The 23459-nt window shown below is 34.8% G+C and overlaps 3 protein-coding genes across 3 annotated transcripts; 1 reads left to right on the top strand and 2 right to left on the bottom strand.

Moving 5' to 3' along the window:
- Positions 1–614: 614 nt before the first annotated feature.
- Positions 615–6990, bottom strand: LOC123660019 (phosphotriesterase-related protein-like). The gene is made up of 6 exons (XM_045595160.1): positions 6969–6990; positions 6497–6748; positions 5691–5948; positions 2221–2385; positions 1757–1974; positions 615–820 (listed from the first exon to the last, which is right to left on the bottom strand). The coding sequence occupies exons 1-6, from the start codon at positions 6988–6990 to the stop codon at positions 683–685; spliced, it is 1053 nt and encodes a 350-aa protein (XP_045451116.1). The 3' UTR covers positions 615–682.
- A 6036-nt stretch (positions 6991–13026) lies between these two features.
- On the top strand, positions 13027–17648 carry LOC123659431 (zinc finger CCCH domain-containing protein 15 homolog). The gene is made up of 4 exons (XM_045594647.1): positions 13027–13056; positions 13215–13481; positions 14484–14708; positions 17163–17648. The coding sequence occupies exons 1-4, from the start codon at positions 13027–13029 to the stop codon at positions 17331–17333; spliced, it is 693 nt and encodes a 230-aa protein (XP_045450603.1). The 3' UTR covers positions 17334–17648.
- Positions 17649–18800: 1152 nt separating this feature from the next.
- LOC123659430 (phosphotriesterase-related protein-like) lies at positions 18801–23425 on the bottom strand. The gene is made up of 6 exons (XM_045594646.1): positions 23404–23425; positions 22902–23153; positions 22125–22382; positions 20394–20558; positions 19930–20147; positions 18801–19008 (listed from the first exon to the last, which is right to left on the bottom strand). The coding sequence occupies exons 1-6, from the start codon at positions 23423–23425 to the stop codon at positions 18871–18873; spliced, it is 1053 nt and encodes a 350-aa protein (XP_045450602.1). The 3' UTR covers positions 18801–18870.
- Positions 23426–23459: the final 34 nt, after the last annotated feature.

Genomic DNA, 23459 nt, shown 5'->3' with positions numbered 1-23459 from the left:
GTGACTACAATGTAGCGTAGCCGTTTTGTTTTTCGAACTTCAGAAAAATTATGGGAGTCGCAAATACAAAAATTATCATTTCAGCATTCGGTAAAAAATGATAATTTTTGTATTTGCGACTCCCATAATTTTTCTGAAGTTCGAAAAACAAAACGGCTACGCTACATTGTAGTCACACTACATTGTAAGAACCTGAATTTTTTTGTTGTTTTTCAGATGTACCATAACCGAGTTCCAGGTGGGACAAGGACCGCGCGTATCGTGTGGAGGACCCCCGCGGCAACTAGCGTCACGACGTCATTTTTAAATATTTTCCAAAAAAAATTTATTATGTTACTCTTGAAACTCTTTGTGATAATGACCTAAATAATAAAAATATTCCGACCGATAGTTTCAGATTTATTAATTAAAAAATAAAAAAGTGCATTTCTCGGTTCGCCAGGGTGGCCAGACCCCTTAAGAAAAATAATTGTTTTCTTTTTCAATTTACAAAAATATGCTTATATGTAAAACATTCAATCAACAACAACAACAACTTAACAAACAATCAACAACTAAAATTGTTTACAATTTTCGACATACCAATATCGGAAAAAATAAAAATTACAAGTAAGTTAACGTGCACAACTTTGTAATTATAAGGCTTAAAGAGGATGTGCGTAATATATTTATTTTTGATATCTTAAATGGGAATGCTCAACCACTCCGCTGGATTTTTGATCGTAATCTTGTCTATGACTTCTTTGGATATTCCTTTGGTTTTCATTCTAGGTATAACATTTGTCAGAATATGGCTATACCCGTGACCACCATAATCAATCTGTAAAATTAAAAATGTACAAATATAGAAATAGTAAAACTAGTGAATTTAAAGTCTGTTCAACGAGAAGGGATACCAAACGTAAACAAAGTCCATCATTTTTTCGTAGCGACGACGGAACCAACAAAATATACTCTATCTCTTTCTATCTTGTTTGTTTGCTATCTGCTGCACGTCTCTCTGCAAGGTCAAACGATATTTTAACTGGCTTTAAAAACATTCGAATTGCGGACGGCCCTTTGATTTTGTATTATTTATTTTTATTTCATTCCGTGTCCTGAAGCGGTCGGGGTGATTTTTATATTTTGATAATTATTATTTAAGAAGTATCTAATCTTATACAAATAATTGTATTTAATTAATTATATTAAATTAAGTAACTACCAAAATATAAATATATTTTACATTTTAAACATTTGTGTAAGTAAAAAAATGTTACAAAACCCTGCATAGTTGAATGACCTCGCATTTGGTTTGTTTACGTATGGTATCTTCTCGTTAAACAGACTTTAGGTATTTTTTTTAAATTTTGTATTGTTTATTATTATTTTTTTTTTGTACAGAACAGCATACAGTAGCAGCCGGTGAGAAGTAAATTTTTAGTTTTTTATACAGAAGGAAAACAAAATAGGTTTTATATGGGTCAACTCTTATAAAATATTTATTAATGTATTTTTAATTATTGTCGGGCTCTATCTTGCTTGAGCTTAGAGGAACTAGACAGAGGAACAAAATCAGATGGTTGCCAGTGTTTAGTGCTAAAAATTTGTTCATTATTCGTCTTTTGCTAAGAAGCAAATGGGGTTATACAGACTGTTACAGAACAACTCTAAAAAAACAATAAATTGGGTCTACTATTCTAATAAATTACCAAAAAAGTTTGAGAAATATCTGAAAACAGATTTTTTTTTTGTATATTTCACTAGATTTCCTTACCAATCGATGCTTAGTATGGATATCGTGGGACATAAGTATTTTTTCTTCCTTTTCATCTTCCAGTAAACTGCATATCATATTCAATCTTTGAGCATCGGACGGCATATCCGTGTCGATGTTTAACTGGTAGTAAGAAACTTCTGTTCCAAACAAATCAAATTGGCAATATGTACCTAGCTCGGAAAACTCTAACAGCTTAGCACGATCTAACAAAGTTCCTGGAAACATAACACTAAGTAAATTTTCTAAATAAGAAACGAAAGAAATAATCTTAGCTTTTATATGAAAAAAGTTACACTTTTTTAATGTACGTGCAAAAGTTAAACTTCAAAGTATTAATAAGCGAAACCACGGTAAAGATCTGTCTATACAAATGTTTGTGCTGTGACCGCTGCGCTATATTATATTGTCGAGTATAAGCTATAGTCATGTAAACATTTCTTAAAATTAAACATGAGACTTACTGTCCAAATGTGACATGACGACCTTATCAACTTTCCCACCGGCCTCCAAATAAAGACGTACTATTTCAAAGGGTGCTTCAGCTACACGATGAGGATGGAAGCTTACACCACAACCAACCTGAGCTTGTACTTCACCGGCTGCCTGTATCGCCTTACGCTCAAAATCTAGTTAAAGTAGTTAAAAAACTTGAAAAATATTATTAATTATTTTAATTTATTAGAATACAAAATTTAATTTTAATTTTATGTTATAGGCCAGTTAATGCTAGTCGATAGGTAATTGTTTTTGCAGGAGATAATAAGTCAGAATCTTAATGAGAAAAAATTCGTATATAATTTAGCTTACGAATTTATGGTTATAAGTATTGAGTTTCATAAAGTCTTTTGGTATTCAATTCTTTTTAACCGACTTCCAAAAAAGGAGGAGGTTCTCAATTCGACTATTTTTTTTTTTTTTTTATGTATGTTACATCAGAACTTTTGACCGTGTGGACCGATTTCGACAAATTTTGTTTTAGTCGAAAGGTGGTGTGTGCCAATTGGTCCCATTTAAATTTATTTGAGATCTAACAACTACTTTTCGAGTTATATCTAATAATGCGTTTTTACTTGACGCTTTTTTTGTCGACCAACGTTGTATTATACCGCATAACTTTCTACTGGATGTACCGATTTTGATAATTCTTTTTTTGTTGGAAAGGGAATATCCCTAGTTTGGTACCATGATAAGGAAACCAGAATCTGATGATGGGATCCCAGAGAAATCGAGGGAAACTCTCGAAAATCCTTAATAACTTTTTACTGGGTGTACCGATTTTGATAATTTTTAATTTAATCGAAAGCTGATGTTTATCATGTGGTCACATATAAATTTTATCGAGATCTGATAACTACTTTTTGAGTAATCTTTGATAACGCGTAGTTGCTTGACTATTTTTTCGTCGATCTACGTTGTATTACTTGTCGATATAATTGAAGTCGGTTTTTTTTTCGTTTGCGAGCAAACACAATTATTTCTTTAGCATTATTAAAATTTAATGAAATTATTTAAAAAAAAGGTAAGGTTTATTAAAGGTAGGTACAGTTAGTATTTTCGTCGAGGAAGGTCGACCATCGCCGCTATCGCTCGCTTGAGGGACCTCGTCGAGACGGCGGTTTCTCGAGGAAGAGTGTTGTGGGCCGTATCGTTGGACGTCTCAAATGCATTCAACTCTTTGCCTTGGGAGACAGTGAAGGCCGCGCTGAGATACCACGGCATTCCGCGGTACCTTCAACTGCTTATTGCCGACTACTTTGTGGGAAGGGCCGTTGAATTCCCGACCAGCGGCGGATGGGCGAGGCGGTCGATGTCTTGCGGTGTTCCACAGGGTTCGGTTCTCGGACCGCTCCTGTGGAACATTGGTTATGACTGGGTGCTTCGCGGTGCTACGTTGCCGGGAGTGTCAGTCACTTGTTACGCAGATGACACTCTGATAACTGTTCATGCTGACGATAATCGCGAGGCGGGCCGCCTTGCCAAGGCCGGTGTGGCTCAAGTAGTGACCAGAATCCGGGCGCTCGGGTTGGACGTAGCGTTAGAGAAAACGGAGGTCCTAGCCTTCCACGGGCCCAGAGGTGCTCCACAATCCGGAACGTCTATAGTAGTCGGAGGTACTTCTATCACCGTTGGGTCGACGATGAAGTACCTGGGAATCGTTCTCGACAGTCGATGGAAGTTCGACGAGCACTTCCGGCGGCTAGCTCCGAAGCTTCTGGCCACTGCTGGGGCACTCGGACGCCTCCTGCCAAACCTCGAAGGGCCTGGTGACAAATGTAGACGCCTTTACGTCGGAGTTGTGCGCTCGATGGCGCTTTATGGTGCACCGATTTGGGCGGACGCACTCTGCGCCAGAAATGTGCCATTGCTGCGACGGCCGCAGCGTGCTATCGCTCTGCGAGCCGCACGAGCGTACCGTACGGTGTCCTACACCGCATCGTGCCTTCTCGCCAGCAGCCCTCCGTGGGACTTGGAAGCTGAAGTCCTCGCAACTGTCTTCTGGCGCATGACGGAAGCGCGCCTGAGAGAGGACCCATCTCTTCCGCAAGAGGTCGTGCGATGGAGGAACGTTGCTCGTGACAACCTCTTTCGGAAGTGGTCGGCCATCCTTGAAAATTCAGAGGTGAGCCGGGAGCTGGTTGCGGCGATTCGGCCCTGCCTGCGTGAATGGGTTGAAAGGAGACACGGTGCGGTGTCGTTCCACTTGGCACAGGTATTGACTGGGCATGGCTGCTTCGGCCGCTACCTGTGCCGAGTGCTGGGGCGGGAGCCAACGACGGAGTGTCATCACTGCGACGTCGGCGCCGAGGACACGGCGGAGCACACGCGCGCGGACTGTCCAGCGTGGAGTGAAGAGCGTGCCGCCTTATCGGCAGTTGTTGGGCTGGATCTCTCGCTGTCGGCTTTAATCAGGGCTATGGTCGACAGTGAGGAAAAATGGATAGCAGTTTCCTCCTTCTGCAATTCCATTATGCTGCAGAAGGAAGCGGCAGAACGGGAGCGAGAACAAGATCCAAACTCGCTCCTGATTCGTCGCGGAAGGCGCAGTCGGCGACGTCGGGCCTACTTGGCCAATCTGCCGCCGTAACGCCGGACCAGTGGGCGATAGATCGGGGTATATATCGTCCTCATTGCACGGTCCTGAGGAGGGAGGCGACCTTAGTGTTCGAGGGAGCCTCTCAGGAGTTACGAATCGCGTCGAGCTTGAAAGGCAACCGCTAGCGGTATCGCGGAAGTGCAACTGTGTCCCTGTGATTCCGTCCAGGCGTGTCGAAGGAACACCCCAGAGGTTTTAGTCCGTGCGACTCGGACATACCCTCCAGCTCCCCCGGGCCGTAGGCATCCGTTAGGGATTTCCTCTGGGTAAAAAAAAAAAAAAAAAAGAAGGTACAGTTAGTATATAGTTAAAGTAGGATACAGTTCATAAAAAAGGTAAGTCTTTAGATTAAGACCCGTTGAATAAAAAAAAATTTAGCCTATCTAAGCTCAAAATTGTACCGTTTATCGGCATAATTTCGTTACAAAAAAAATATATAACCCTAACGATAACCTGTCCAACTTCAAAATTTGACCGTTTATCGGCATAATTTCTTAATAAAATTAATTCGACGGGTCTTAATCTAAAGCCTAGCCAAAAAAACAATCTTCTTCGCAAAAGCAAGTAATAATTATTTAAGATTTATTTTCGTGTTACCCACACATTAGGTAATTCTAAACAATTTTAATATCATATCAAAAATCGGCCGTTCCAGTGGGGATCGACCCTGCATCCTCGACTGACCTATTCAAAGTTTCATATTACAACGAAAATCTTTTGACAGGAGACGACACCGTGCTATTTTTAACTAATACGGTTTATTTTTGTGTTACCCACACATATGACATTAAGATTGTTAATAATTATATGTTTAAAATCGAAATGAAATTTATCTACCTCTTATAGGCCAAACACTTGCAATTTCACCGATAAACCCTGCCCTTACAGAGGGATAGTCCACACAGGCGGTTCTTAGTTCAGCGAACATATGGTCATACAAATCTTCGAGAGAACTGTGAAGATTATTCGCTGATTGCATATCAGCTATGTAATGGCCTGTTCCAGCAACAATATTAACACCTGTAGTTGTCATAACATAATCGTAAAATTGAATGTCTCTTTCCAAGCCTTCTGTGGTGTTTTCCACAATGGTACCTGAAAATTATAAATTATCTTTTATTTAATTTTCTGAAGTTTTTGATTATTCTTTTTGACGTGACAATATACATATTGTCACTCATTGTATGTCATTGTATGTCAATATACATATTGGCATACACGAAAAAGGATGACTCATTGCGTTAAGCTTATTGTCCAGTTAGGTAGGTACGCTCAGTGATAGTATATGGAATACCATCACTCGATTGGCCTATGCCTCCGAGGAGATGTTTTGTTATGACGTTGTCACGTTACCTATCGTCCGTAAACCAACTTTACAGACAACCAATTTTTTAAGTATCTATTTTAATTAGTTATTTAAACTATATTATGTAACCTTCATTGAGCAAAAACTAGGCTAAGAGCTATAAGTACAGCACTATCTACCAGTCAACGTTAAGACATGTAAAAACGAATGATATTATGCACAAAATAACAAATTGATATATCTAATAAGCTTCAAAGCTATTTTAAAACCGAGTTACAAGTATGTATATACCTACATTTACATTAGACTGGTGTATCGTACCATTTGATTGACTTACCTCCACCATTTGCTTTATAATCTTGTACGTCTCGTAAAACTGCTTCCTTTGCAGCTTTATCATTGAGGGTTAAATTATCTTTAGAGCTATATGGGTACTGCCTTATATATCCTATTGTGTCTAGACTAAATTCGTAGTTAAATTTATCAGCAATCGTTTGAGGGGGTTTTCGGTAAAAATGTGTGAATTCCATGGATAAGTGCTCGTGGGTGAGTGTACGTCCCAATGTTTCAGGGCGAACATCGCCCTTAACTAAAAACATTTGAAAACTAGTTAAAATCCAGTTCGGTTTCGATTTATCATAGTACCTATAAGTTCTATTTTCTATTATGGTCTAAGTCTACTAGTATATGTGCAATTATAATGAAATTTAATAAATAAAATGTTATAAAAAGAAAGTTAAAAAATATATATATATACACAAAAAATTTAATAAATAAAACTCAATATACCCACAAAATAATGTACTAACCTGTACGCACGATGGAAGACATTTTTCTTTGTATTTTAATAACCTGATGTTTTCACTTTTATTTAATTATAATTTATATCTGTAAAAAAGAAAAGTATTTCTTCGTCTAATTGAACTGAATAATGAAATTATTGTTTCAAACACAGAGATAAGAGCTATATGTACCTACAAAATTACTACTTAATTCGTTAATAAACAATGATAAGTAATAATAATAATAATTATAAATAGTTTTTATTTGCTCAAATTATGTAGTTTACATTATCAAGAAGCCCTGCGACCCGTGCTAGCTTAAAAAAGCTGTGTTACAGCCTTACAGGCCACAGTGTCTTCCCCAAAAATTAGTTTATTGTTACATAATCAGACTTTGCGTTCAGATAGCGAAAACATAAATAATACTAGTCTGTATACAAAGATGACAACACAATAATAAAACAAGGATTATAAATACAAAATTTGGAAAAAAACAAAAAGTTGACAATTATTAAAGTTTGGAAATATTTACCATCAAAACATGTTTTTAAAAATAAGTTTTTTTTTTCTTCTTCTTAATATTAACGAATATTTTATTAATTATAAGTGAAGTGAGAGTAAAAGTGTGAAGTTCTTGCTGATATCTTTTAGACAAATACAACACTATATAGGTACCTCGCAACTAACATAATTAAAATGTATTATAGATCAACTTAGGTTACTTTGAACAGTCTTTTAAAAATACTTCGAAATACTTACATACTTTTGGACCATATGACATAATATACTTTGAATAAATGTTCGTGTGTGGACAAAAAGTACTAAAGCCAAACAAAAAATAAAAAAAAAATGTCTAAAAAGCTAAATAGTATGAAACTAATATACGAAAACTAGTTTGTGACTGTAGGGCATAATATATAATAATAAATAATACTTACAGAAACTGTAGGGCAAAGAGTGTACACAAAAATGAAATAAAGTACTTTATTTTTAGCTTTCTTAGGGAGGCAATTTAAAAAAACGAATGATATCGAAATCGGGGGATTTTTTTTTTTTTTTAATTTATTGAGAGCTGGATTCGAGACTTTCGCTCTAAACTGTACAAATTTTTACTATTTTATTATGTATATAATTATAAACAAAAACTTCTACACTTCAGATTTTTTTTTTCCTTATTATATCTTCTCTATTGTCGAACATATAAACTTGAATAATGGTTTAAAAAATCTTGGGTTGGCTAATATTTCTTCTGGGCGGCGGGGAGTATTTATTTTATTTTCTGAGCAAATTTTATTTATATCCGAAGCCAGGATTAATCTATGCAACTTCGGCACTATCGGCGTATGGCTCACTGCATTTAGTACACTTCTTCTATCTTGAATAATTTTTAATTTGAAAAGATGAGAGGGAATTAGACAATGTCCAAATCTCATTCTATTAATTATGGAGATAAATTTTCTTGATTCACAGCTGATGATGTTATACCAGGGCTTAGTATTGAAGTCTTTTTGAATTTTAGCGTACCATTGTCCTTTGTTATGGTCCAATAATCTCTCCAAAGTATATTAATTCCGTCTTTGATGATTAGAAAGTAATCTGAGAAAGGTGTTTTAACAACATCTCTATGGTCCTCATCATATCCACTTTTTGCAGCTTTATCAGCTTTTTCATTACCAGATATTCCTCTGTGGGAGGGTACCCAGGCTAGCTCAACGTAAACATTTCTCGCATTTAAATTGTACAGTAAATTTCTAATCTTAAATACTAAATAATTTGTTTTAAAGGTTAATTTACATCTGTCTATAGCTAATAAAGCGCTTTTGCTATCGCTAATAATAATAACATTTCTAACATTACTAATGGAATTTACATATAATAATGCCATTTAAATTGCGTAACATTCTGCAGTAAAAATTGAAGAATTGTTGTTTAGTAAAATACATTTTGTACAGCCTAAATTACTGTCGAAATAAGTTGCTTTAACTTCTTGGATGCTTTTGGATCCATCCGTATAAATTTTATAAAAATCTTTTTTATGATCTAATATTCTAAGCAATTCTGTTTTACTATTGATATCGAGAATAATTGTAAATTTTTTTTCCCAAATGCTTTCAAATTTATATCCATAAACAGGCCATAGAGAGCTAGAATAGACAGATTTTGAGATATTTATCGTTAACAATAATTAATTATTATTAATTAATGTAATGACGGCAGTTGTGTTCCCGAAATAAGAAGGCGTATTGGGATGGCAAAGGATGCTATGGCGCGTCTGAACAACATCTCGAAGAAAAGGGGAATCGGTATCAGAACCAAGACCAGGCTGGTACGAGCCCTTGTGTTCCCTATCTTCCTGTATGGAGTTGAGACATGGACCATCCTGGCCCGAGAAAGGCAAAGGATTGATGCATTCGAAATGTGGTGCTGGAGGCGAATGCTGAGAATACCTTGGACTGCGAAACGCACTAATGCGTCGATCCTGGCCCAGCTCCATATCAAAACCAGGTTGTCCACCATATGCCGACGGCGTATTTTGTCGTACTTCGGCCACACGATGCGCAGAGGCGATAAAAATCTGGAGAGACTGATTGTGGTTGGGAACACGGACGGCAAAAGATCGCGCGGTCGTTCACCAACGAGATGGGTAGACCAGGTCAAGAACTCATCTGCCACTAAGTTATACACGGTCGTAAGAGACGCCATGGACAGAGACCGGTGGAGGCACATCATCCGCTCCAGATGCCACCCTGATGCTGACCACGATCCTCAGACATGAGGGACCGACAAGAGAGATCGTTAACAGCGTTGCAAAAGCTACCGATTCATCGGTAGATTTACCGATTTTGGCCCTTGTCTACCGATATACCGATTTAGCAGTGCTATCTACCGAATTTTTGAATTTTCAACTAATGTAAAATAATTTTCTAAAAAAAAGGTAAAATAATATTCTTAATACGGTAACACTAAAAGAAAACGGTAACACAAAATCAATGCACGGGGACTTCCCGAAATTCTTCCCACGACGTCGAATATGACCGTTCAAATCCGCGGTGTGTTAAAACAAATTGTACTAACACGTCATATAATAGAGTTTATTATTGTCTGGTGAGTATACAAGGGAAAATCCCTGAAGATAACTTTCTTCGGGTTTGTTTCTTGAATTAGGTATCGTTAAATGTAAAATAGCTGACATTTGCGGAAGCATTGCAGAATTTATTGATTGAGCGCAAAGAGTAAAATAACTAGCTTATGATTGAGCGTTAATAATATTTGTAGAAGACACTATACAACTCGATAATTCTTCTACTAACGTTAACTTCCTAACAGGTAAAGATAGGGCTTGGAATACCGTTAAAAATTCGGTATCGTTAATTTGTCAAGGTCGGCATAACGTTATTTTTGGAGTAACGATACTTTAGATAACGTTTTTTTTAACGTTACTTATCTATACCGTTACTGTTAATTGCTACTGTTAACGTTATAGGTAACGAAATTATTACGCTCGTATAATGTATGAAGGAGACAGATTAGATTTGTAATTTTCTTTATTGGTTTATGAATTATTAGAGAATACGCCATATAATGTTTGTTTAGTGTGCACTTATGTGATCTATTTTTTAAACAATGATCAAAACAATGATGGAATATGAAATAAGCTGTTCGTTGTGTATTATTATTTTTAACAAACTTGAAAAAAATAAGATATTCTCAATTCGATTGAATTTTTTGTAATGCATGTTACTTTATAATTTATTTTTATTGGGTGGACCGATTTAGATAATTCTTTTTTTAATCAAAAGGTGGTGCTTGTTACATAGTCCCATTTAGATTTGATCAAGTACTTTTCGAGTTATATCTAATAATGCGCATTTACATGACAATTTTTTCGTCTATAAACGTTATTTTACTTGTCAATGTAATTGAAGTTGGTTTTTTCTTTCGTTAGCGAGTAAACACAATTTTATTTATTATATTTTAATATCTCTGAATAAGTTGTTTTTATTAGCAACTGAATTCCAGTATAATAATAATAATCTATTGATGAAAAAATTATACAGGTATTTTTTCATTGATGGTCGTGCCTACTTTTATTGATTTTTGTTCGATCGCATAATTATAATCAAATCTAATGTCACGCGCTGTTGCTGCTCTTATCAATCCGTATTGAGCGGCGCGGGGAGTTCAGCGCGACGAGTCGAAGATTTTTTGCACGGAGCGGCAACGTCGTAGAGGTATCGATAAAAATTTCGTTAATTCGTGATATTAGAGGTAACGTTATCAGTATCGTTAAAATCCTATTTAACGGTAAAATTTAACGTTAAAAAACGTTTTCGTTACCGAATTACCGTTAAAAGTTTTAACGGTAAAAAAGGTATCTGTTAAAATTAACGCTATTTACCGGTACTTTATAATGGTAATTGGTAACGGTAACAAGCCCTGGGTAAAGAAGAGTTTATTGCAAGCATTTTTAGACAAAATTTCTGAGCTAACATCAAGCGTCTTAATATTAGAGGAGGGATACCTATTTCAATTTCCATTGAGTTAATTGGTGTAGATTTCATAGCTCCCGTAATTATTCTTAATGCCCTATTTTGAATAATATCTAGTTTCTTTAGCAGAGCTGGCCTAGCATTTATATAGGCAATACAGCTATAGTCAAAGTGGCTTCTTACTATGCTTTTATATAAAATACTTAGAATCTTTGCATCAGCACCCCAAAAAACTCCTGCTAAATATCTTAATATATTGATTCTTTTATAAGCTCTTTTACATATACAATCAATATGGCTATTAAACTTAAGTTTATTATCTATAATTACACCAAGGAATTTTTGTTCCTTTACAATAGGGATGTTTTCATTGTTATATGTAACTTGAACATTACAATTTGATTTTCCAAATAACATAACAGAACTTTTGGTAGAATTAATATTTAATTTAAGTTTATTATGGTAAAAAGTTTGCAATTGACTAAGACCTTGGTTTATACTACATTTAACTATATTTATATTTTGATTAATAGAATACATGACTAAATCATCTGCATATTGTAGGATATTTACATTATTTTCTCTTACATTATTTTGGATCTGAGACGTGTAGAGATTGTATAAAATTGGTGATAAGATAGCACCTTGCATTAATCCTTTATGTGCATACTTAGGCCCATGTATAATATTATTAAATTTAACATATACTGTACGATTATAAAAAAAGTTGAATATCCATCTTAATAACTTTCTAGGTATTTTTAATTCACTCAAAACTCTGATCAATTGAAACAGGTTCACATTATCATATGCACCCTCAACATCCAGAAATACACAGATTGCGTTAGAGTGAGCAAAGATAGAATTTTTGATATCAGCAATGAATGAAACGAAGCCTTCAACTGCACTTTTTAACCGACTTCCAAAAAAGGAGGAGGTTCTCAATTCAACTGTATTTTTTTTTTATGTATGTTACATCAGACCTTTTGACCGGGTAGACCGATTTCGACAAATTTTGTTTTAATCGAAAGGTGGTGTGTGCCAATTGGTCCCATTTAAATTTATTTGAGATCTAACAACTACTTTTCGAGTTATATCCAATAATGCGTTTTTACTTGACGCTTTTTTCGTCGACCTACGTTGTATTATACCGCATAACTTTCTACTGGATGTACCGATTTTGATAATTCTTTTTTTGTTGGAAAGGGGATCCCTAGTTTGGTATCGTGATAAGGAAACCAAAATCTGATGATGGGATCCCAGAGAAATCGAGGGAAACTCTCGAAAATCCGCAATAACTTTTTACTGGGTTTATCGATTTTGATCATTTTTAATTTAATCGAAAGCTGATGTTTATAATGTGGTAACATATAAATTTTATCGAGATCTGATAACTACTTTTTGAGTAATCTTTGATAACGCGTAGTTGCTTGACTATATTTTTGTCGATCTGCGTTGTATTACTTGTCGATGTAATTGAAGTCGGGTTTTTTTTTCGTTTGCGATCAAACACAATTATACTTTTTCTGAAACCTAGTTGATAATCAGGAAATAAAGAATTTGTTTCTACAAAATAATCCAACCTTACTTTAATCATGTGTTCAAATATTTTCCCTACGCAAGAAGTGAGAGAGATAGGACGATAAGAGTTATGATCTTGAATTGGTTTATTATTTTTTAATTATTATTTCATGTGTTTCAAAATTATCTATATCATTTGAACAAGAAGTCATTAACTTTGTTAATGTTCCAAAGTTAAAAATCTTCTTTTCATTTTTTACAGATCTGCAAATATTTCATCGAAGCAGTCGAAAAGTCAAAGTACGGTTGGTTTTGGGAATGTCCCGCGGGTACTAAATGTATATACAGACACGCTCTGCCACCTGGCTTCGTTCTAAAACGGGATAAGAAGAAATTGGAAGAGAAGAAAAACGAAATATCACTTGTCGATTTAATAGAAAAAGAACGAGCAGCATTAGGACCGAATCAAACTAAAATTACATTAGAAACCTTCCTTGCCTGGAAAAAGAAGAAAATCAAAGAAAAACAGGTACACATCAAGTTCATAACACTTAAACGAGTGTGCTTTAGACCACACGACTGAAGTAAAACGTAACTCTCCCTTTTACTATTTTCACTAACTAATATCTCCCTCTCAACTTCCGTTCGCCTCGCTCGATCACACTTTTCGCAACGCTCTCATCACGCATTCACCAGCTTACTCTAAGAAGTTTTACTTTAATAAATACAGTTATGAGTTTGCATAGTAATGCAGTGGTGCACTGTGGCAGTCACGGTAGTAAGTATTAAAAAATATATAAAAATACTATCTTACCCGCTACAGACATTGTCTTGCCTTACCTATGAATATTAATTCGAACTGAAATGGAAATGATTTTTATCAGCAAATGCAATAAAGGGGCATCCATATTTACAATTATTTGTTCACCTCCTAACCGCTTTTCTAGTTTCACTTCTGATATGTGTGTATGCACGAAATTTTTTAGTAGCCATGAGATTTATTTTAGCAGGCAAAATGAATACTAAAAATATTTTTTTTAATATCTGTAGGTAATATTTTATATTTTTGTGAGATTTTCGATTATTCGGCTTAAATGAGATTTGGTGAGATTTCATTGGACCCCCCCCATTCTGAGCTCACGTAATTATTGGATGTCCTCTAACTGTCATCATACGCGCGAAGTTTAAATACTAGCTTATTTTTCCTGTAATTTTCAAATTTATAATTTTTTTTCATTTTCACACTTTTTAAAAAAGATGAAGGAAAAAAGTAAAGTCGTTCTCAAGCTATGGCGTGATTAAAGGAAATAGGGATACATTTTTATCAATTGGCGATTTAATTATTTATTTTAATTTAAATCTATTACACAACTAAATTTTGTTGCGGAACTTTAAATTTCTTAAAATTACATGTTGCGCAAATGGCGGAAATAAAGCCACAGGGCCTATTAATAAGTGGGTCATAAAAAAAATTAAAATCTATTAAACAGTTTAGTCGATATTCTATAATCCTTTACATAACTTTTTTTAGGATGCTTTCACCAAGGCAGAGGAGCAGAAGAGGAACGATTTCAAAGCTGGCCGGGCCGTTGGTCTATCCGGCAGAGAAATGTTCTCATTCGACCCCGCATTGGCAGCTGATGCTGATGATGATGATGAGACCTTCGACCTCCGCAACTATGATGAGGATGAAGAACGGGATACAACTGAGTATCGTGATATACAGCTGGAACTACTCAGCATGGAGGCATCCGAGGTGAGTGCCGTACACACATTAGCTATGCTAGGTTTCTTTATACATATGGGTTGGTAAACAAGCATTTGGTACACCTGATAGTAAGCGGTTACCGTAGCCAATAGACGCTTTCAACACCAGAAAGCATCGCATTGCCTACCCTACCCTCGAGCCTCCTCAGAAGCACTATTTGAGAGCAGTATTATTTAGCTGTGACCTTGAGTAAGTTCGAGGTACTTCCCCAGTTGGGCTGCTTCAGAATTTGAGCAGGATATATTCTGCTGTGCCCTACCTCAACATATCTTACTTTATATGTATGGTAATAGACTGGCCTGAGACTAGTGCAGTTGTCAGTAAAGATTATTTTTGTTTCAAGTTGCATTTTTATTAACTACTAGCTGACCCGGCGAACTTCGTATCGCCTAACAGTCGATTCTTTAATTTAATTAAATTTTTTTAGGATTTTTTTTCTCCGTAAGAACCATCCTCGCACTTCAAGGAATATTTTAAAAAAAGAATTAGTGAAATCGGTCCAACCGTTCTCGAATTTTGCGCTTAGCAACACATTCAGCGACTCATTTTTATATTATAGATTACTCAGGATTTTGGTGTATATCATTTTTGTTCATGTTTATAATTATTTAAAAAAATGTGTATCAGTTGGCTGTAATCTAAGGCACTGGTATTAATTTGCCTACACAAGAAAAACATATGTATAGATATGAAACATATTAAACCTGTCTCTACTTGCTAAGAAACTCAAATATTGCTTACACTCACTTGTGCATAGTAATTCACCCAACCATCCAACATAAAATTTGTTACAAACAAATCGCTGAGCAGTGATGCATTACAGCGCTTTTAGCTGTTTATGCAAGATATAGGACGGCGCGTTAGCGTTAGCGCAGCGGTCACAGCACCAGCTGTTGCGCTGGCGGTCAAGGGTACGATCCCGCTCACGACAGACATTTGTATCGGCCATATAGATGTTTGTCGTGGTCTGGACGTTCTGCTTGTGTATAGTGTGTTACCGGACCCCCGGCACAGGAGAAAATCCTACTGGGCGCCATTGAGTGTGAAGCGTTTATTTATTTATTTATTTATCTAATATATAAAATTCTCATGTCGCGGTGTTTGTAGTTAAACGCCTCCGAAACGGCTTGACCGATTCTCATGAAATTTTGTGTGCACATCGCGTAGGTCTGAGAATCGAACAACATCTATTTTTCATCCCCCTAAATGTTAAGGGTAGTCCACCTCAATTTTTTTTTAATTTGAAGATAATTTTTTATATGATACAACATTAAAAAATACATGCAACCCTAAATATTCAACCCTCTACGATCAACCCCTATTTTGAAATACCGTTTAGCGGCAAGACAACGTTTGCCGAGTCAGCTAGTTTATTTATAGTATACTGGTACCAGCACACTACCAATACGAATATAAAGCGTCAATGATAATTTGAATTATTTTAAAGAATGTTTTAGTTTTTAAATATCACAGTAATTGTTCCTCCAATCGTGTATCAGAGCTGGTATACAGAGTTTTTTTATCGTTATATTTTTTTATAATTCTATTTTACCGTTACAATTGGATTTGGAACCTAACACAATGGTGCCATGAATCGGGTCTCGGACTCAACGCAATAAAACAAGAGTATTGATTGATAAATATTAAGTTTCCTTACATTCCAATTCAAAATTAGATCGCTCGTAACCATGTCTGTCTTCTTGATAGAACTAAGTTAAATGAGATAGAGATTGCCCAAACACAGACATACCTGACTGATTATTGATAATATTTAAATTTATATTTGTTTGGGTGCTTACTACGTTTATTGTTTTGTTGATATCTCTATATTTCGGCAATCGCCATGATCACGGGGAGACTGCTCTTATTAATTAGCTATGTACTGTAAATTGGTATAAAAGATATTAATGGGAAAAAACATATGTATAAACAATACACAATGATAATAAATAACGTTGATATCTAGTTCTTGTTTATATCCACAATATGCACGAGTTACGATTGTTGCAGCCGCAGATGCCAAAAAAAAAGCAATATACTTATAATACTTTATTAGTTTAAATTACAAATAAACTTATAACTAAAGAGAGGTGATTCCCTACTGATGATAAGTAAAAGAATGATTAAATAAAACGAAGTTGAAGAAAGTCTCTGCGGTGGTCGCCTTCCGTTGCTTGCCATCTTCTTCCGAAATGATGTTGAAATCTTGCAAGTGTGCCGTACAGTGAAATAAGGCTGTGGGCACACCTGGGTTTCTTATATTAAAATATATTATTTTAATTATCTTCGTATGAAGTAAAGTCGGAGGCACACTTATACCGTCGGGGTTAGGCTAGTGTAAACACGTGTCTAAAAAAATAATTTTTGTGCTATTACAGTACATATTATGTAATTTTTAGTATTTTTACAGTTTAGTACAAAGTATCAATATAATCGTTGCAGGTGGATGACTCAGGGACTAAAGCCACGGAAGATAGATTGCAACAGCTCAATCTACAAAATGGTGAGAAGGAGACCGATCAAACGGCTCCAGACTCCGTCCCCATCAACGAGAACCTGTTCCTTGATGAAGACCTGGATGAGGAACTACAGAACTTAGACTTGGAAGATTGATTTACATGCAAAATAAGTTAAAATATTGAACTATCTCTAAATGCAAAATATGTAAAGATAAAAATAGTTGCACATTTTTTTAAAGATGTGATATTGAAAAGAGGTTATATAGTTATCATTGTAAAGTATTTTTTGAAATTAATGAAGCGTCGGGTCATGTTTGATAACTACCATTCATAATATTAAAAGTAAAATTTTCAAACATATTAACGTATATTTTGTTTCAGTTTTTGATATATAAGAATGTTTGTTTATCACCATTTAAATGAAATTAAATTATAAATATTGGTGTATAAATAAAACAGACGTATCAAATATTTTGTTTTATTTATTAATACAATAAAAAATCTATAAAAAATAACACTAGGGGGCGTTCATAATATACGTGAGATGTTTAAGGAGGGGGGGGGGGGGGGTCGAGTCAAATCTCATTTAATCTTACGTTGGAGAGAGTGGGGACCTCGGCAAATACCACGCATTTTTTTTCTGATTGAAACAAAAAAAATATACTTTTTGGTCCATTTAATCCAGATTGTACATGCTTAAGATTTAATTTAGTTCGAAAGAAAATAATTTCAATAACAATCCAACGCGTTTATGTAAGAAACCCAAATTTTGAAAAATCTCACGTGAGAATGGGGGATGGGGTTGAATAAAATCTCACGACATCTCACCAGGGGGGAGGGAGGAACAGAAAATTTAAAAAACCTAACGTAATTTATGGACGCCCCCTTGCTACAGTTAATTAAACAAGATATAGACGTTACAAAATAGATCTTTAACAATTACAAATAATACAAAAATTTAAAACTGACTAATATCTGTATTTATAATGAGAAAATAAGTTGACTGAATAACAAACATTAGTATAAATGCTTCTAATGACAGCGGGAGGTAGACTAGACCGCTAGTACCAGTTTCGCCTTAATCAATAAACATTTAAGATTAATGTATCCGAATAGAATAGATTTTATAAATATAGTGGAATTCGAAGGTAAAAAAAGGACAATAAATCATAACTTTTTATTGTCGGACGCTGTCGTTAAATAGCGTTACCTCAAGAAGCGCGTTGCCGACTACCCTCAATCTTCCGCATGAGGTCTGGTCACCTTACTTACCACAGGAACAAAACACTGCTTCCAAGCAAGCTTGCTTGCTTATTGCTTTCTTGGAAGCAGTATTATTTAGCTGCGATCTTCTGTAAGGTCGAGGTACTTCTATAATCGAGCTGCTCCAGATTTTGGGCAGGATATTTCATGCTGTGCCCTACCTCAATTAATATGAATAAACTAAAATCAAACTAATTAATTAATTGGTATAGGTTATTTTGAGTTTAAAAATGCTAAAGAAAAATAATTGATTTTTTTTTCAATTTACAAAAATATGCTTATATTACAATTAACAACTAAAATTGTTTACAATTTTCGACATACCAATATCGGAAAAAATAAAAATAAAAATTACAAGTATGTTAATGTGCACAACTTTGTAATAATAAGGCTTAAAGGATGTGCGTAATATATATTTTTTTGATATCTTAAATGGGAATGCTCAACCACTCCGCTGGATTTTTGATCGTAATCTTGTCTATGACTTCTTTGGATATTCCTTTGGTTTTCATTCTAGGTATAACATTTGTCAGAATATGGCTATACCCGTGACCACCATAATCAATCTGTAAAATTAAAAATGTACAAATATAGAAATAGTAAAACTAGTGAATTTAAAGTCTGTTCAACGAGAAGGGATACCAAACGTAAACAAAGTCCATCATTTTTTCGTAGCGACGACGGAACCAACAAAATATACTCTATCTCTTTCTATCTTGTTTGTTTGCTATCTGCTGCACGTCTCTCTGCAAGGTCAAACGATATTTTAACTGGCTTTAAAAACATTCGAATTGCGGACGGCCCTTTGATTTTGTATTATTTATTTTTATTTCATTCCGTGTCCTGAAGCGGTCGGGGTGATTTTTATATTTTGATAATTATTATTTAAGAAGTATCAAATCTTATACAAATAATTGTATTTAATTAATTATATTAAATTAAGTAATTACCAAAATATAAATATATTTTACATTTTAAAAATTTGTGTAAGTAAAAAAGGTTACAAAACCCTGCATGGTTGAATGACCTCGCATTTAGTTTGTTTACGTATGGTATCTTCTCGTTGAACAGACTTTAGGTATTTTTTTTTTAATTTTGTATTGTTTATTATTATTTTTTTGTACAGAACAGCATACAGTAGCAGCCGGTGAGAAGTAAATTTTTAGTTTTTTATACTGAAGGAAAACAAACTAGGTTTTATATGGGTCAACTCTTATAAAATATTTATTAATGTATTTTTAATTATTGTCGGACTCTATCTTGCTTGAGCTTAGAGGAACAAAATCAGATGGTTGCCAGTGTTTAAGTGCTAAAACTTTGTTCATTATTCGTCTTTTGCTAAGAAGCAATTGGGCATATAGGTACAGACTTACAGAACAATTCTAAAGAAACAATATATTAGGTCTACTATTCTAATACATTACCAAAAAGTTTGGGAAATATTTGAAAACAGATTTTTTTTTGTATATTTCACTAGATTTCCTTACCAATCGATGCTTAGTATGGATATCGTGGGACATAAGTATTTTTTCTTCCTTTTCATCTTCCAGTAAACTGCATATCATATTCAGTCTTTGAGCATCAGACGGCATATCCGTGTCGATGTTTAACTGGTAGTAAGAAACTTCTGTTCCAAACAAATCAAATTGGCAATATGTACCTAGCTCGGAAAACTCTAACAGCTTAGCAGGATCTAACAAAGTTCCTGGAAACATAACACTAAGTAAATTTTCTAAATAAGAAACGAAAGAAATAATCTTAGCTTTTATATAAAAAAAGATACACTTTTTTAATGTACGTGCAAAAGTTAAACTTCAAAGTATTAATAAGTGAAACCACGGTAAACATCTGTCTATACAAATGTTTGTACGGTGACCGCTGCGCTATATTATATTGTCGAGTATAAGCTATAGTCATGTAAACATTTCTTAAAATTAAACATGAGACTTACTGTCCAAATGTGACATGACGACCTTATCAACTTTCCCACCGGCCTCCAAATAAAGACGTACTATTTCAAAGGGTGCTTCAGCTACACGATGAGGATGGAAGCTTACACCACAACCAACCTGAGCTTGTACTTCACCGGCTGCCTGTATCGCCTTACGCTCAAAATCTAGTTAAAAGTAGTTGAAAAACTTGAAAAATATTATTAATTATTTTAATTTATTAGAATACAAAATTTAATTTTAATTTTGTGTTATAGACCATTTAATGCTAGACGATAGGTAATTGTTTTTGCAGGAGATAATCAGTCAGAATCTTAATAAGCAAAAATTCGTATAAAATTTAGCTTAAGAATTTATGATTATAAGTATTGAGTTTCATAAAGTCTTTTGGTATTCAATTCTTTTTTCTTTAGCATTATTAAAATTTAATTAAATTATTTTAAAGGTAGGTACAGTTAGTATATAGTTAAAGTAGGATACAGTTCATAAAAAAGGTAAGTCTTTAGATTAAAACCCGTTGAATAAAAAAAAATTTAACCTATCTAAGCTCAAAATTGTACCGTTAATCGGCATAATTTCGTTACAAAAAAAAAAAAAATATAACCCTAACGATAACCTGTCTAACTTCAAAATTTGACCGTTTATGGGCATAATTTCTTTACAAAATTAATTCTTAAGGGGCCTACTCAAAGCACTGCCTGCAGGGCCTGCTTGCAGTTACTGCCGCAGAGGATGTTGCTCCACAAAGCACTGCAAATCATTTACGCGGCATACGTTGTCGTGTTCACTTGTGTTCTCTTTGTCCTTGCCTAAATTCGTCAGTTTTTACAAATGGCTCCTACATTATTCAAACACCAAAAAATAGCATTGGGTTTGACTGTATTGAGTACCTGTAGCGTTCAAAAGAAAAAAAGGAAGCACTGGTGTAAAAAAGTTTTATATTTTTCATGTAAAAGCGACATAGCCTGCGACCGCATATCTTTGTTATGATAATGAATCCCTATACAATTAGATTACGTCCCTCCACACGTCTTTTTTTCGCTGGCTCATTTTTCTTGAAGAAAACAGAGCCAAACAAATAATATAATAAAACCAAACCAACTAACCACCAACTAACTGATTAATTGCTAAATGACAACCACTGACAAGACAAACCCCAGGTCAAATAGAGTAGACAAACGTCGCAATGTACCGACGTAAACAAAATGGTGGTCTAAATCGGCCCGACCGAGCTACACATGTCCCTGATTGCAGTTTACGGAGTGGGGAGATCGTGTGTCGGGCTGGCAGAACGACACTGCGGCCCTGCGACAGGGTGAACAATTAAAATATCGGCCCTGCATGCATACATACAATGAGATCGGCAGTGGCACTGCAAGCAGGGCCCTGCAGGCAGTGCTTTGAGTAGGCCCCTTTTATCTAAAGACTAGCCAAAAAAACATTCTTCTTCGCAAAGGCAAGTAATAATTATTTACGATTTATTTTTATGTTACCCACACATTAGGGAATTCTAAACAATTTTAATATCATATCAAAAATCGACCGTTCCAACGGGGATCGACCCTGCATCCTCGACTGACCTATTCAAAGTTTCATATTACAACGAAAATCTTTTGACAGGAGACGACACCATGCTATTTTTAACTAATACGGTTTATTTTTGTGTTACCCACACATATGATATTAAGATTGTTAATAATTATATGTCTAAAATCGAAATGAAATTTATCTACCTCTTATAGGCCAAACACTTGCAATTTCACCGATAAACCCCGCCCTTACAGAGGGATAGCCCACACAGGCGGTTCTTAGTTCAGCTAACATATGGTCATACAAATCTTCGAGAGTACTGTGAAGATTATTCGCTGATTGCATATCAGCTATGTAATAGCCTGTTCCAGCAACAATATTAACACCTGTAGTTGTCATAACATAATCGTAAAATTTAACGTCTCTTTCCAAGCCTTCTGTTGTGTTTTCCACAATGGTACCTGAAAATTATAAATTATCTTTTATTTAATTTTCTGGAGTTTTTGATTATTCTTTTTGACGTGACAATGTGTAACAAATTATGAACGCCGGCGGCATACACGAAAAAGGATGACTCATTGCGTTACGCTTATTGTCCCGTTAGGTAGGTACGCTCAGTGATAGTACATACATGGAATACCATCATTCGATTGGCCTATGCGTCCGAGGAGATGTTTTGTTATGACTTTGTCACGTTACCTATCGTCCGTAAACCAACTTTACAGACAACCAATTTTTTAAGTATCTATTTTAATTAGTTATTTAAACTATATTATGTATCTACATTGAGCAGAAACTAGGCTAGGAGCTATAAATACAGCACTATCTACCAGTCAACGTAAAGACATGTAAGAACGAATGATATGCACAAAATAACAATATATCTAATAAGCTTCAAAGCTATTTTAAAACAGAGTTAAAAGTATGTATATACCTACATTTACATTAGACTTGTGTATCGTACCATTTGATTGACTTACCTCCACCATTTGCTTTATAATCTTGTACGTCTCGTAAAACTGCTTCCTTTGCAGACTTATCATTGAGGGTTAAATTATCTTTAGAACTATATGGGTACTGCCTTATATATCCTATTGTGTCTAGACTAAAATCGTAGTTAAATTTATCAGCAATCATTTGAGGGGGTTTTCGGTAAAAATGTGTGAATTCCATGGATAAGTGCTCGTGGGTGAGTGTAGGTCCCAATGTTTCAGGGCGAATATCGCCCTTAACTAAAAACATTTGAAAACTAGTTAAAATCCAATTTGGTTTCAATTTATCATGTCTTTTTTTCTTCTTATCGCGTCTTCGATTTGTCATGTCTATTTTCTATTATGGTTTGAGTCTACTAGTAGATGTGTAATTATAATGAAATTTAATAAATAAAATGTTATAAAAAGAAAGTTAAAAAAAAATATATATACCTATACGCAAAAAATTTAATAAATAAAACTCAATATACCCACAAAATAATGTACTAACCTGTACGCACGATGGAAGACATTTTTCTTTGTATTTTAATAACCTGATGTTTTCAC

Source organism: Melitaea cinxia, chromosome 14 (genome assembly GCF_905220565.1).
Source record: "Melitaea cinxia chromosome 14, ilMelCinx1.1, whole genome shotgun sequence".
NCBI lineage: Eukaryota > Metazoa > Arthropoda > Insecta > Lepidoptera > Nymphalidae > Melitaea > Melitaea cinxia.
The sequence above is the reverse complement of the archived record's forward strand: the minus strand, read 5'-3'. Positions and strand labels throughout refer to the sequence as shown.

Coding starts and splice junctions, on each gene's coding strand:
- LOC123659430 (XM_045594646.1), bottom strand. CDS start 23,425: ATGTCTTCCATCGTGCGTACAG. Junction 23,154..23,403: donor GTCTTCCATCGTGCGTACAG/GTTAGTACATTA, acceptor AAATGTTTTTAG/TTAAGGGCGATATTCGCCCT. Junction 19,009..19,929: donor TCCATACTAAGCATCGATTG/GTAAGGAAATCT, acceptor TTAATTTTACAG/ATTGATTATGGTGGTCACGG.
- LOC123659431 (XM_045594647.1), top strand. CDS start 13,027: ATGTGTTCAAATATTTTCCCTACGCAAGAA. Junction 13,057..13,214: donor ATATTTTCCCTACGCAAGAA/GTGAGAGAGATA, acceptor CATTTTTTACAG/ATCTGCAAATATTTCATCGA. Junction 14,709..17,162: donor TCAGCATGGAGGCATCCGAG/GTGAGTGCCGTA, acceptor TAATCGTTGCAG/GTGGATGACTCAGGGACTAA.
- LOC123660019 (XM_045595160.1), bottom strand. CDS start 6,990: ATGTCTTCCATCGTGCGTACAG. Junction 6,749..6,968: donor GTCTTCCATCGTGCGTACAG/GTTAGTACATTA, acceptor AAATGTTTTTAG/TTAAGGGCGATGTTCGCCCT. Junction 2,386..5,690: donor AAGTGTTTGGCCTATAAGAG/GTAGATAAATTT, acceptor TACTTTAACTAG/ATTTTGAGCGTAAGGCGATA.